Genomic DNA, 14540 nt, shown 5'->3' on the forward strand with positions numbered 1-14540 from the left:
CAATTTTTGCTGCGTAAAACTCGGAAAAGCTCACGGTGTAATAGCTGAGATGTATTTGCCCTTTTTGCCCCTTTGAGCGTTTCGGCGTTCCTGGTGATATGGCTCTCGGATATCGTCATACCACCAACCTTTATTAAAGTTTATTGGGCGTTGCAATGGTAGGTCTCACTTACTGTTCCCTTCTGGAGCGCAGCCATTGAATCCAATAGAATTTTTTTCCACTCCAACCTCAGCTCTTTCCTTCGCCCCTCCACGAGGACCGGACGACCGAACAATCGCGAATCCCCTGCGGAGTAGCCTCAGAACAATTCACGTTAAAAATTCTAAGATAGTTGTGGTACAGGCATTTTAAGCCTACAAGAGCTGGGCACTGCGAGGTCCAGATAATCGCCCTTTTCTGCTGCCCCATTTTCTCTATTCTAGTTATGCGGGCAGCCTCGAGAAGCCTCCCTAAATCCTTATCTGCTTTTTATCTTTAATATTTTATAGTCGTGTCTGATGAAATGCGAAAGTGCGTTCCCACGCCAGCTGGAGGCAAAACGTGTGCTTTCTAATGTAGCTATTCTTTCCAGTGTGCTCTTTTATTAAAATTGCGGCTGCCTACGTTAGGTCAAGAGCTGTATTGAGTGTCATAATTAGTAGTTAGCATTTGTATAGTTTGGAGCAATTTCGCCTCATTTTTACGTAACGACGATAGTTCGTTAACATGAAATAAATGTTCGTAATAATTACTCATTGTTATACAGGTCTAGAAGTCATGCCAGCGTTGTTTTCTTTAATATAAACTGTTTCCTAGTGCCATTCACAAGATATACCTTTTCTACCTCGAAGAATACAAATAATGTTGTGAAGGATGACATCCAACCAAAAAATTTCTTCCCCGAAGAATTCTCGCAATTTAAGACTCAGAGCCATGGAAAATAAAACCTTGCGGAAATAAACTGGCGCAAGTGCGTTACGAAAAACTGGTACAGCGGGGTTGATCAAAGCCGGAATTCTTACCTGATGGGCACATATGTGTATACTACGGACACACGTATAACTGTGCATACGAAAACACGTATACATTATCATTTACAGACATATAGACCTGTACAATACATGCACTCAGTTGTCGGAAATGAGGAAAGATGTACAGCAATCAAGCTCAGGAGGACTTCTTCCAAACATAAAGCTTTTTTATGATGCGTTGTTTTCGTGAACTCCGTGGCACACGCGCTCTTCTCACGAACGTATACCTACAAGAGCCATAAGCGAGATTCATAACAAACTTGCACTGCAAGAGAGCTTGTCAACAACCTTCAGGGGTTTGCGGCCAGTTATCCGCTAGGCCAAGCAGTATAATATTTCGGTGGAGAGCCTTCATGATTCACGCAGGTGCGTACGGTAGCGAGGCATGCAATGCAATGTGTGAAAAAAAAAATTGGCTGCACGTGTGTAACAAGACATCGTAGCCGCCATCATGCCGCGGAAGATGCGGAACGGGGTGGGGGAGGCGGCGAGCGGAATCTCGCCTTTCTAAGATAGGTTAGTGGAGGAGGAGGAGGAGGCAGCAGAGTAACATATGACACGTCATTGTCATCAGTGTTGAGAAAAGTGATCATGAACCCTCTTGTCATGAGGGACAGCTAGTGAACGTTATCTAGAGGAATGACCAGCGGAATGGTAATTGCTCCCCTCCCATTTGCATGTCCCTTGCTCCTCACGTTAGCGAGCAGCGGACTGAGGAAGACGGCGTGACGGCGCTTGCAGGTGTACCAATGGACCCATCCCATGTGATAGTACCATCCTACTAATCAAATATTCAAGGGTTTATTACCGCACTCAGGGACAGCACATATGTCTTAGTGTAGGCGTATGGATAAAAAAGCCCAACAAATAAAACTTTTACAATGAGCGATGTTTACGCACTATACATACTATGAAAACATGAACCAAAGTGTCAAGATACAACCGATAAACCTATAGTTCCGGCCAACAGATCAATAAGAGCATGCACTCACTACAGACAAACGTGTAAGCTGAGAACAAGACTTCTTAACATGGACATCATAACATAGGTGAGAGCCACAAATCATTTACACGGACAGCATATGACGCAAACAAACAGATAAAAATGTGGTTGGTCCTTCTTGCGTAGGAATCGGTAAAACACGCAAGTGAAATATGCCTTCACGGGAGCATTTGAATGTTTATTGTGCATCGATATCAACTTGCACATCGCTATTTATATTTCGTTCATATGGCACCGTTAGACGCATAGACATTGGACACTGGATTACACGCGCTGGAGCATTGCGTAAATCCGATTGAAACCCCAGGCGCTCGCAAACCGTGCGAAAGAAACCGAACGGGCTGTTAGCGAATCGTTTGGCGAAGTCACGGTCCACTACCGCGAACGCAGCATGATTTGCGGGTAGGCAACAGTCTTGTGGATCTGCTTGGCAAGCGACGTCCTGCTGGAACGCGGCGGCGGCGTTCCACAAGCTGAGCGGCGTTCCACATAGACGGCGTGCGGACAAACACAGCAGCTTCCGCTGTCCTATCGAGGCGCCAACTATGAACGCTCATTCGCATCAAGACGCGCTACTTCGCTTCACCTCTCCTAGACGGCAGCACCATCTGAATGAAAATGTTAGACGGAAGGACATAGGGCGCGTTCGTACAGTTGGCAGAGCGTTGGACACCTCCAGTTGCGGACAGACTGATCGTGGGCTCGAATCCTAGCGCCGCCGCTCCAGTGGAACTTTGTCTGGTGATGTCAGTTCCGTGCCGGATATGACGTCGGTAAGCTTTGTGTACTCCGACGTAAGACACTTTCGTGGTAAAAAACCGACAACCACTTTGGAAAAGTTGAATCTTGCCGGGGTAACAATAACCTAGCTGGCTTTGCCACACAATTTTGTGGAAATAACGGTAGTAATATGATAAGGTCATAATGATAGCAATAATAATCAATGCTTGGTAAATGATAGTGTGCACTACCGTATGCACTTCCGTGTGGAAGTTTGGTAAATGAGGTGAATATGCAATATTCACTAAAATCGTCGCCCTCACAGATCCACCGTGTTTTTAAGATGCCTTACACTTACAGAGACGCCGAAAATCGATTGCAGCCGGTCTGAACATATTATGGGTAACACGTGCTCGGACATTCGGTGTTTGCTTTCTGTATATATTTTATTATTATTCTGATGCGGCCTGACTACTCTGTTATCATTTTTATTGTTCGCGAAGACGCTATTGTCTGAGGGGGTAGGTATGTTAACAGCGACCTGGGACTGCAGTGGCCTGAATTGTCCGTAGTCGACCCGGATCTTGTACACCTTGAAGTAGCGTGAACCCGACACGGACACGAGAAGAATACCACTGCGCTGACTCGCTAATTAAATTTTATTAGTACCGACACAAGCATAAATACAAACAATCTTGCACCCAAGTGACGCAATTTCTTTCCGAAAACCGGTTAAATGTTATTGTTGCAAACAATATCTAAGCAAAAACAGATAAGGTGACAAAGCGATGAAAGAGGCCGTGAAATGAAAACAAGCTCAAAAGAACGCAGGCGTTCTTAATAAGTACAACGTTGAACAAAAAGTACAGGTGCGGCAAGCAAATAAAATAAATTCGCGATCCTTATGAACAGACCTAAATCAATTATTGTGGGGTATAACGCGGCGAAGGTGCACCTGGCCTGTGAGGCTCTCCGTAGGAGAGGGCTCCGGATTAATTTTGATCACCTTGGGATCTTTCACGTGCGCCGAAATCTCCCACACGGGCATCTTCGCTTTTCGCCTGCATCAGAAAAGTAGCAGCCGCTGCCGGTATCGAACCCGCGTCCTTGGGCTCAGCAGCACAACAGCACCCAGTCACCTTGGCGGGTTCAGACCTAAATCAGGAAACAGAAAAATGGAGAACGACTAAAAGGTGTATCGATCGAGCCAGAAGGCGAAGAAATCGGCAAATGCCAAACAAAGTCCAAGACTTGGTGTTTTCTAAAAAAAGAAAAAAGAAAAAGGTGCAAATAAAAAACGTGTACAGTTAAAAGGAGCAACGGGGGCCGGGTAAAGTAGTAGAAGAGACAGAAAAAACCATAGCTGGAAAACAGACGTGTAGCGGAAATACACGGCGGTGCGAAATAAAATCTACACACTATAGATCTTTTTAACATTTTTTTAAGTGACAACTCAGTAGTGGATAAGCCGTGGATGGTGAAGAATCCCGCAGTGAAATAGTAGCGGACCACAACGTTTGCTTTCGTTATTACTTAATCCGCGGAAATATAAGATTCCGATGAAAAGCAAACCTAGTGGTGCCATAATTACGCAGAAAAGTTACACTATTGTGAGCATCTGCTCGAACTCTACCCGTCTACCCTGCACCCTAGTCATCATCATGGCCCAGCCACAACTGGTCACCTTCATTTTCGTTCTGCAGGCACGAACGATCACCATTAGTGTGTTCGGTTCGTTGTGGCCTGGCTGTCACCGGCCGAATAAACGCCGTCTACCAAGCCTCCTTGCCTGGCCTCTCGATATGTAAAATTTATCGGTTGTCGATTGGTAAGCAACTTTAAAACCAGCACAGATAAATTATACTGGAACAGTTTTTGCGCGCATAAGGCAATACGTTTACGCAGCAGAACAGACGCATTGCGGAGAAAAGCCCGCAAATATTAATGCGAAATGCTTGATTTTGTACATGTTGAACGGAGGGATCATCTATGACACTGGTAGGTGTTGTCCCCTGCGACAATTGCATGATGATGTCACTGTGTATAAAAGCGATGGAAAGGGGCAGCAGGGCATTTCGCGAAAAACGGCCATTCTTTCATAAGCACGCGAATACCAAAGGTATGTTTTTTTCATGTTTGATGTGAGAATTAAACTTTAGGTTAATACCTAGTAGTGCACCTCAAAACCTAACGCAATTTCACGCAGGAATTATGTTAGGACCGATTTGTAGATATGCTGTTGCATGCATGTCGTAATGATGAGAATGAAAAGGTATGTACTGAATTTTGACAGGGTGAATAATTAGATAGTTATCATTGTACTATTCCATCCCGTTACCGAGTGAGGTATCTAACTTTGATATAACAAACGCTACTGGAAACAGAAGTGAGAGATCATGGTATGGTAGTATCATCGGCATATACAACCCGGTAAATGTTGTAACTGGTGAGTGAAAGAGTGAATAAACTTCAATTAGGCGAGCTTCAGGCGATGATGGCTGGGCGGCCGCCCGGTGAAAATAAAAAGCAGCGCACCAGTAACTGAGCCTTAGGGAACACCTCGATTAATTATTTTAACTTTTTAAACAGGGCCATAATTACACACACGCATGCTCCTTATATGCTCTGTTCGGTAAATAGTTCGTAACAAAGTTTAAGGCTGGACGTGTTGCACCATCTGATTTAAGATAATATTCCGTGGTTATCGTGTCGCAAAAGCTTTAGCAAAGTCGGTAAAGATAGAGCCCCCACTATTACCGCTATCGATAGCTTGTTTGAATAGAATAATTAAATGAAAGTAAAGCCGAAACGCCATAACTGCCGAAACAAAAACCAAATAAAAGCTTGGTTATTTTAATTTTCAGATGTAGCTATCTAGATAGTACCTTTAGAAATGACCGCTCAATAATTTTGCTAATTGAGGAAAGGATTCCTAAATCAGTCAATAATCAGTCATTAAAAGCTAATTTCCCTTTTACAAAACAGAAACCGTTTTAGCTGATTTTGGAATATCCGTGAAAAAGGACAGTTCTGAAGAAGAGGTCAGTTATCTTCGCCTGATACATTGAGAAATGTGATGAGAAACTAGTTTTGACATACGAGCAGCATTATCATCTAGACCTGAGCCGGAGTACTTGAAATGGTGAATAGTCACATAAACGCCATGGGATGTAACAAGGAAAGAAAGAAGGGTAGGATGAACGTGGGAAGTACCTAATGTACGTACGAGTAAGCCCTTGATAAGGGATGCGATCCAAATTTTCGAAACCGCACTAGAAGATTGTGAAAGTCGTAGAATAGTTTGTTGTTTCGTACGGTTTCTTGGCTGCTTCATCTAGTGACCTAATCCCGCTTGGTATTTACTACTCTATGTGCAGATGTACCGTATTTACTCGCACAGTGATCGCACTCGCGTAAAGATCGAACCCCTGAAGTTCGTCGTCAAAATATGACTTTTTCTATTTCCCGCGCAATGATCACACCCTGAACTTGCCGCAGTCATATATCGTTGTGTGCCAAGTCTAGACGACGGTGGTCCTGCTTACGTTAGTTTCCTCCTCTTCCAAAGCGGACATGGCTACGTTATTGCCGCGGACTTGATGGTATTAGCGATATCGGCAAGCGTGCATGAGTTCATTATTGGTGCCGAAGAAACTCTCACTAAATGCACTTAATGTACTCACAAAACATTAAAAAAAACGCGCTCGGCTTGCTGCGTCGGCAGCCGTGTCTTGATGTCCCACACTGTGACAACAGCAGCCACTTATTGGTCGACCTGTTCTCACCTCACAGCAAACTCATTCCGGCTGGTTCCGTAATTCCGTAATCCCGGCGCGTTCCGTAATGAAAACACTGCATTTTGCATCACTCGGTGGTCATTCGGTGGTCAGTGGAGTTTTTATTATGTTTTTATTTGTTATGTTTATTATGTTCATGAGACTTATCGTAAACATTCTGGCCTGGAACTTGCATTTTCTGCGCTGAAACTTTTTCCCGAAAAATTTACCTCGCGTAATGATCGCACCCCTAACTTTGCATCATATTTTTGGAAAAAAATGTGCGGTCATTACGCGAGTAAATACGGCATGTAAACTAGGGCGTACATACCAAACTGGGCCCTGCATCCATGTGTGTGCCCGCCATATCCATCACGAATGTCGCCACTCAGGAGCCTACATGATGTATAAATCTGCTCGGGCTATCAAAAAATAAAATAGTTAAGAGTCTGTCTCTCTTCGTGTTCCTATAGAATTTCTTCCCGTTTTTCTCTGCTGTTTATATATGCTTTCAGACAGGTGTGGAGTGTTCGGTTTAGTCGGAGGAGGCTTCACGTACTAAGGCACGGTCGCTACATACGTTAACAGGGCTTAGGATGCTTCTCAGCGTTGGTTTGTAGCAGATGCCACTGTTTTTTGTTTTGTTTTTAATGGAAACTCGCACCTTTTCACTTAACACTGAAGACGCGACTACGCTCTCGCTCGATTCGGCTTTCGAAATTACGAAGCTTACTCCCGCCCCAAGTGTTTGCCCATTTGAATCGAGAGGAATATTGGCGCGGTTTTTGCTTAAAACTCTAATATTGTGGCTCTTCCGTGTACTTTTTCTTCGCGTTCGTGTTTTTTCCTCGTACGTTCCTCCCCTGCTGTGAGCAGAGCTCCTCATCTGGCAGCTGGCTCGAAGCTCCTACCTGGCGCAGTCAAAAGATGCCGCTCATTGACGCGGCTCGACGTAGTGGGCTGGCCGGCGCGCGCTGTGCGCCTCTATCGCTCCTTCTTGGGCAAAAGGGAGCCGGTTTGCGGCGCCCGCGTACACGTGATGCCGTGGGTCGGCGCGCGTCTATAAAGGGGCGAGGCAGCTGTTCGGAGCGCCATACTTACGTCCGCTGCGAGCCCGTTGTCGTTCTGTGTGGACCGTAAGAAGCTCCCTTCTTCCACGTCAGCCATGGTGAGTTCACACTCATCCGTTGCCCACTTTTATGAGCCTCTTTTTTTTTACCTGACTTTTCGTTACGTGATGCAAAAAAGTGCGCCCAGTTCTAGCTTGGCTAGCTCGTGATCTGTGTTCAGTGCCCTACATCGCTTTCGGAATAAGTGAAACCTATGCTTCAGCGGTCTGGAAATTCTTGCCGCTTATTCATTTTTTGTTTTTTTTTTTTTTCGTTCACGCAAATGCCCCGCGGTCTCTCCAGCCCCACATTCAAGAGGTGTGTTCTGTTTGTTTTGAACCGGCGAAAAGGGTTTCGAATTTGGCGCAAGACCAACGAGAGGAGTGGGCGGAGACGGGCGTGGTGATGCCTGTGATCTAAGTTGCTGCTGTGCGGTTCTCTGTTTCCCAAGAGCCACCGTTAGTGGTTCCTAGTTGCGTTATTTTTCTGCCTCTACCGTCTTCAAACAGTACCGCCTGATTTCTTGGTTTTCGCCATTTCTGTGAAACCTAACTTTAAAGAAAGAGGGTGTGCAACCTTAATGGGCTGTATGCGAGAGCCTGTTGGGGCGGTGTCCTCTTCGTTACGACGGCAGAGAATCACCTCGTTTGAGAAAACGACCTCTCTCTTTATGGTCGGAAGTTGTAGGACGTATTTCGCTACTTTCGCCGAGCGTTTCCTGACGGCAGTGGGTAGCCCGACGCCTTCCCTTCCATATTTGGTGCTGCTATCGCGAGTCCTTGAGCAGTATCTGTACGCCCCTGGAACGTGGAGCATGCACGCATAGATAAGTTCAGAGGTGTGCATTGTTAACTTCGCCAGCCTTTATATTATCGTTTTACATTTGTTATTTGGCCCTTTGGGCTGATTGCTGCAGTATGTGAAGGACCGGTGGCATCAATTTTTTCTGCCTTCTGGTTGTGACTCCTAACCGACCTGAACATGTCCACACCGATCAGTCGTAACGAATTTCCTTTTTTCGAAGTAAAAGAAAATCTGTTAGCTGGCCAGATTTCGCGAAAGTTTTCTTTCCTTCGCGGAGGCGTTCATGGGGATAATCGCGCTACGCGATGCGAAAAGCGAAAACGCGTGTTTGTTCGAGCTTTCGGCGTACGTTAAAGATCCCCAGGTCGTCAAAATTAATCCGGATCTCCCACTACGGAGCGCCCCATCACCTGTGTAGAGTCGGCGCGTTAAAAAAAAAAAAAAAAAGTCGCGCTACGCGTCCCTACCGAACTTCGGCGAGACTGAAACGCAAGGAAGGCGGTACATTTCGGAGACTGTTGCCCTGCGTGACATGGCAACCCGCGAATTTGGGCACTTTTCGATTTGCAGAAGTTGGGTAACAGTAGTGAATGACCATTTTTGCGGGCAGACAAGCTAAAAAAGTCTGCTGCCATATATATTAAAGACGAGACCGTAGCGCGAGTTCTCATTCTTTCATTCTTACCGGAAGCAATCGCGAAGCAAAACAGAGTTGATCCGTCTATAATAACAAATGATAGCGTCGTTCTGAAAATTAATCTCTGCTTTTCCTTTCTAACTGGTTTGGTTGACTAAATGCGAGTACAAAAAAACTCCCGGTGTGTATTTTTTAATGGTACAATCCCCCTCCATACCAAAAAAAACTATTCGGGTAACGCCTCATTAGGCCTTCTTAACGCACTGTATGGCATTTCAGTGGCTCGGCTTCGCCGAAGTACACCTGAATGGCCACTAGGAGCTTACAAGGGAGCAAGTGTTAAGAATAACGAGTCCGACATAAGACTTTAGTTTAAAACATGGTCTGTACTGAGGCGCTACGCGGTACAGAACGCCTTCCTTGCACTGTGAAATGTCAGAGATGACCATATTTTGCCCGAAAAGTCGTATGCCGGACCCCTCCGTTAGCCTTCGCTGCATCTTTCGTTTCTGCATCTTTAGTTTCGTTGCGGTGAAGCATATCCGAGGGTGTTTTATTTGAGCGCGGAGCGCCACCGCTTGTGTATGAAGCGATTACTCCATTCTAACTCAGAAAATATTACCTATTGTGCTATCGCATTTGCAATGCACGGTTGTAACCGGCTGTGCGTGTACGCCTCCTCCCCGGGGGATTAATGCTTGTGAATGAAAGTATAAGCATAAGCTTGTGAAAGTATAAGCGGCCATCTCGCATTTGTGTCCCCCACGTGTAATCTGTAGGTGTGCGATTGATGTGCACGTTTGAATGTGCGTACGTGATTCCAGCGCTTTGAAACCACACCTACCTCCCCTTCAGGAATAGTTGGCAGTAGTCTGAAACGTATCAATTGGCATAGTTTTTTTATCTTCAATAAGCTCCACCACACCCTGCACCAAAGTGTGTTAGTTGGTCACTACCAAAAATGTATTGATCGGCAAAATTGTTTTCCTTGGTTGTTTTTGTTGTTGTTGTTGTTTGCAATAAGCGTCCAAATCCCCCGCGCCAACGCGTAATTATTTACCTCGCAAGCATCCCGTGTGTTCCGAGCACCGCGTACTCGCAGTGCTTAGAAGCATGTCAAGGACTTCCAATTTATAATAGTCGTTCGAAGCGTGCATGAAGGTCGTGCAATGATTCCAGCAGCACCACTTATGCACATGTTAATTTTCCGTGTGAAGAAAAATGCGCGCGTTGTCGGACCTTCCTCAAGCCGGCGTAGAACGTGCATATCTTCACACGCTTTTATGCAAATTCAACTACTTTCGCCACCGCTAGACTTCATTGGTGGTCGTTCAACCGAGTGCCCAACGCCGACAGTCGTGACGCACGTTGACTGCAATAGCAACCGGCGCGGATTGCTTCGCATCGCCACGCTCGTGAGCCGTTCCTCCCGCCGGCCCCGTCACCGTTTTTTTTTTCTTTTTTATATACCTCGATAGCCTACTTAGCTATTAGGCACACTTAAAAAGTAATTTGTTTTCCTTCCCGCCACCCCTTTGTAACCGAGTGCAAGGTTGCGGATTGGATTAGTCTGGTGTGGCCGCATTTCTGACGGCGGAGAAAAGAAAACGCTCGTGCACTCTACGTTAGTGCACTTCGAGAAAACTTTGGGTGACTCTAAGCTATTCTGCAGCTTCCCACTATACGGTGCGGCTACTAGTTCAAGAGTTGTTTCTGGGCATTGAGCTCCACTTTTCACTTAGTCAATGCGCTTTTCATCCACGATTTTTATGGTGGGGGACACGGGCGGGGGGAGGTGATGGTGCGGGATATCCTATCTGGAAACAACCCCCATAGCACCCACCGTGTCTGCATTTGCCTAGGTGCTATGGTACTGCCGCACGAGGTCGCCACCGGTTTGACAAGTGCCCCCTTTTGTTCTGTTCGGCGCAGAGGGAATGCATCAGCGTGCATATTGGCCAAGCCGGCGTGCAGATCGGCAACGCATGCTGGGAGCTCTACTGCCTCGAGCATGGCATTCAGCAGGACGGCAATATGCCCAGCGACAAGGTGTCCGGCGGCATCGACGACTCCTTCAACACGTTCTTCGCCGAGACCGGTGCCGGCCGGCACGTCCCGCGCGCTGTCTTCGTCGACCTCGAACCGACCGTGGTGGATGAGGTGCGGTCCGGCGCCTACCGGCAGCTCTACCACCCCGAGCAGCTCATCTCGGGCAAGGAGGACGCAGCCAACAACTACGCGCGCGGCCACTACACTATCGGCAAGGAGATCGTCGACCTGGTGCTCGACCGTATCCGCAAGCTGGCCGACCAGTGCACCGGTCTGCAGGGCTTCCTGGTCTTCCACAGCTTCGGCGGTGGCACCGGCTCCGGCTTTACCTCGCTTCTTATGGAACGCCTCTCGGTCGATTACGGCAAGAAGTCCAAGCTCGAGTTCTCCATCTACCCCGCACCTCAGGTATGTCAGCACGTTCAGAATCTCGAAGCGGCGCATGTAAATATAATGTTTTGGGTCTGGAAGATGTTTTTAGACTTCACTTCCTGGGTGTATTATAAAGTGTCAGAATTTATTCCGTCGATCTACACATTTTAGAGAAGTTGGCGGGTTGCTTGTAATAGGATTTTATGCCTAGAAAACAACGCGAATAGCTAGCGTTGACCTTGTTGACATATATGTTTACTGCCTACTTCCCACCGGCGTTCCATGTTCCTAAACGACTTACATTTCGTGTGCTATTTCGATGTGACAAAGAACGGCCTTTCCATTCAAACATTATATACAAACCCCTAATCCTAGCACCAAGACCACTACCGCTGACATGTACTTACGTTTGCTTTCGCATAACTTTTATACTCCAATTACATTCATCATCCTTCTTTGTGGCATCACCCTGAGACAACATCATGGTTCAGCTTCACCACGATGCGCCCGAGTGACCAATGTACGCCGCCAACAAAGCAAGAGATTTGTTGAATGGCGACGCCTAGCATATAATTTGACTCAGTCCGGTCTGCGCTGCGCTATCACGCGATGCAGCGATTCGTTCTACCTTGCTCAGTGCCGAAGCTCAGATCACGTCTTTTAGTCATATTAATGCACTTTCCCGTTATTCGTCGAACTTGCTTTGTCAGCGGCATGGATCGGCCCCATAGGTGCATTGTAGTGAAGCTGCACCACGGATAGTCTTAAAGTGGAAATCAATAACTTTGTTTTGGGCACACGCAATTTATTCAATTCAAATTTCATTCCACTGTCTCTAATGCTTACGAGCCACTTTTTTGCAATATATAGCTGTTTTTTTCATGCTTGCTCGCCTTCTCACAGGTTTCAACCGCTGTTGTTGAGCCGTACAACTCAATCCTGACCACCCACACCACTCTGGAGCACTCCGACTGCGCATTCATGGTGGACAATGAGGCCATCTACGACATCTGCCGCCGCAACCTGGATATCGACCGACCAACTTACACCAACCTGAACCGCCTCATCAGCCAAATTGTCTCCTCCATCACGGCCTCGCTCCGCTTCGACGGTGCGCTCAACGTCGACCTGACCGAGTTCCAGACCAACTTGGTGCCCTACCCCAGGTTTGTTCCGGTTCGCCCGCCCGTAGCTATTTGCGACACCCTCGCTATATGAGCTTCTGTTTCATATCGAAATGCAAATCGGGCAGGCTTACCATTATTACTGAACTTTTACCCACGCTGGTTCTATTTCGCGGATTTGTATGTGGCTTGATACAGCTAGATTTGCCGCCAATTCAATTATGTCTTGCCTTTTCTACAACACTTAAAATTTATTACTTCCTAAAGCGTAACGACTTCAAACTAGGTGCGTAAACAAAAAAGAAATCAATCAGAACACGCTGTCACCATAACTAACCGGGAAAAATTTGAAATGAATAACTTTACATTCCAGCCAAGGGCCAGACTTCAAAACATGGCTTTTAATGAGCATGTCATCGTCCAGTTTTCCACACACAGCCGAAGAATAACCTTAGGTCAGCAGCGCTCAATCGACTCCTTAATTATAACATGGGACTCATTTGGTCATACTAAAAATATGTGGTAACATGCTTATTTACACTAACATGGGCGACCCGGGGCGTTCTTCGCTTTTTGTGTGTGTCTTTGTGCGTGACTTCGGCATAACCACGCGCACACTAAGTCTTGCTATATCTTACTTCATTCATAAAAGCCGTACTTCTCGCAATTCTTTTCTTCGTAGGAACAATTCGGAAAAAAAAATCGCATATTTCCGTATTACTCTATTCGCTTAGCGGTGCAGCAAAAATTGCGACAAGGTACGACTACCGAAAAAGAAACATCAATATTGACCCGCATCTCAGGAGGCCGCAACAATTTATGGCTGCCTTTATTTATAAAGATCTTATCTTCACCTCCATTTCCATCGGCTTTTAGAGATGTATCTGGACTTTATACTCAATCGGCCGATGCATTCGTAATCTTTCTTGCAGGATCCACTTCCCGTTGGTGACCTACGCGCCCGTCATCTCCTCTGAGAAGGCCTACCACGAGCAGCTGACCGTGGCAGAGATCACGAACGCCTGCTTCGAACCGGCCAACCAGATGGTCAAGTGTGACCCGCGCCACGGCAAGTACATGGCCTGCTGCATGCTGTACCGCGGCGACGTCGTTCCCAAGGATGTGAACGCGGCCATTGCGGCCATCAAAACGAAGCGCACCATCCAGTTCGTAGATTGGTGTCCCACTGGCTTCAAGGTAGGCATCAACTACCAGCCGCCCACCGCCGTACCCGGCGGCGACCTGGCCAAGGTTCCACGGGCCGTGTGCATGCTGTCCAACACGACAGCCATTGCCGAGGCCTGGGCGCGGCTGGACCACAAGTTCGACCTCATGTACGCCAAGCGCGCGTTCGTGCATTGGTATGTGGGCGAGGGCATGGAAGAAGGCGAATTCTCTGAGGCCCGCGAAGACATGGCTGCTCTGGAGAAGGACTACGAGGAGGTCGGCATGGACTCCAACGAAGGCGTCGACGAAGGCGAGGAGTACTAGAGGAGCTCCCGTCGCCAAATGCTGCTGATTAAAATTTTTAATTGGAAGTTGTGACTGAAACCTTAAATTAATTTTTTATTGGTCCACATTTATTCGGTTGAATTAATAAATTTCTGAAATATTAAGACCCGTAGTGTCGATTTGTTTCGGAGGAATTGTGCTGGCTTGCAGACCATTTTTCCCTGGTCTGCAAGCGTCTCCTTTATGAAGAGCGCGTGCTTTCCAGGGCAGCGTAGGGAAGCGTCGTTTACCGAAGATTTTTTCCAGTTTTTTTAAATGGCTTTTCACACCCTAATACAGTTCGTGGACCGGCGACATGTCGTCGTTGCTTTCTCACAGTAATGGGGACTGCATATTCAAACATAGATTACGACATTATCCATCTTAACCTATTCGCCTGGGTGCATCACGTGCTTGGCCTGTCTCACCACTCGTGCTTGTAGG

At 46.7% G+C, this 14540-nt stretch overlaps 1 protein-coding gene across 1 annotated transcript; it reads left to right on the plus strand.

Moving 5' to 3' along the window:
* Positions 1–7608: 7608 nt before the first annotated feature.
* Positions 7609–14177, plus strand: LOC144141184 (tubulin alpha-1C chain-like). Its single transcript, XM_077672746.1, has 4 exons — positions 7609–7678; positions 10993–11517; positions 12385–12647; positions 13538–14177. Exons 1-4 carry the CDS (start codon positions 7676–7678, stop codon positions 14094–14096), a joined length of 1350 nt encoding a protein of 449 aa, XP_077528872.1. The 5' UTR covers positions 7609–7675; the 3' UTR covers positions 14097–14177.
* The last annotated feature ends 363 nt before the right edge of the window (positions 14178–14540 follow it).

The sequence above is a fragment of the Haemaphysalis longicornis genome, unplaced genomic scaffold (assembly GCF_048455015.1).
Source record: "Haemaphysalis longicornis isolate Haplotype H1 unplaced genomic scaffold, Haemaphysalis longicornis Haplotype H1 scaffold_1, whole genome shotgun sequence".
In the NCBI taxonomy this organism is placed as follows: Eukaryota; Metazoa; Arthropoda; class Arachnida; order Ixodida; family Ixodidae; genus Haemaphysalis; species Haemaphysalis longicornis.

Bases quoted from the DNA above. Each gene is read 5' to 3' on its own strand.
- LOC144141184 (XM_077672746.1), top strand. The intron at 11,518-12,384 runs GTATGTCAGCAC...GCCTTCTCACAG, and splicing joins CCATCTACCCCGCACCTCAG to GTTTCAACCGCTGTTGTTGA. The intron at 12,648-13,537 runs GTTTGTTCCGGT...TCTTTCTTGCAG, and splicing joins AACTTGGTGCCCTACCCCAG to GATCCACTTCCCGTTGGTGA.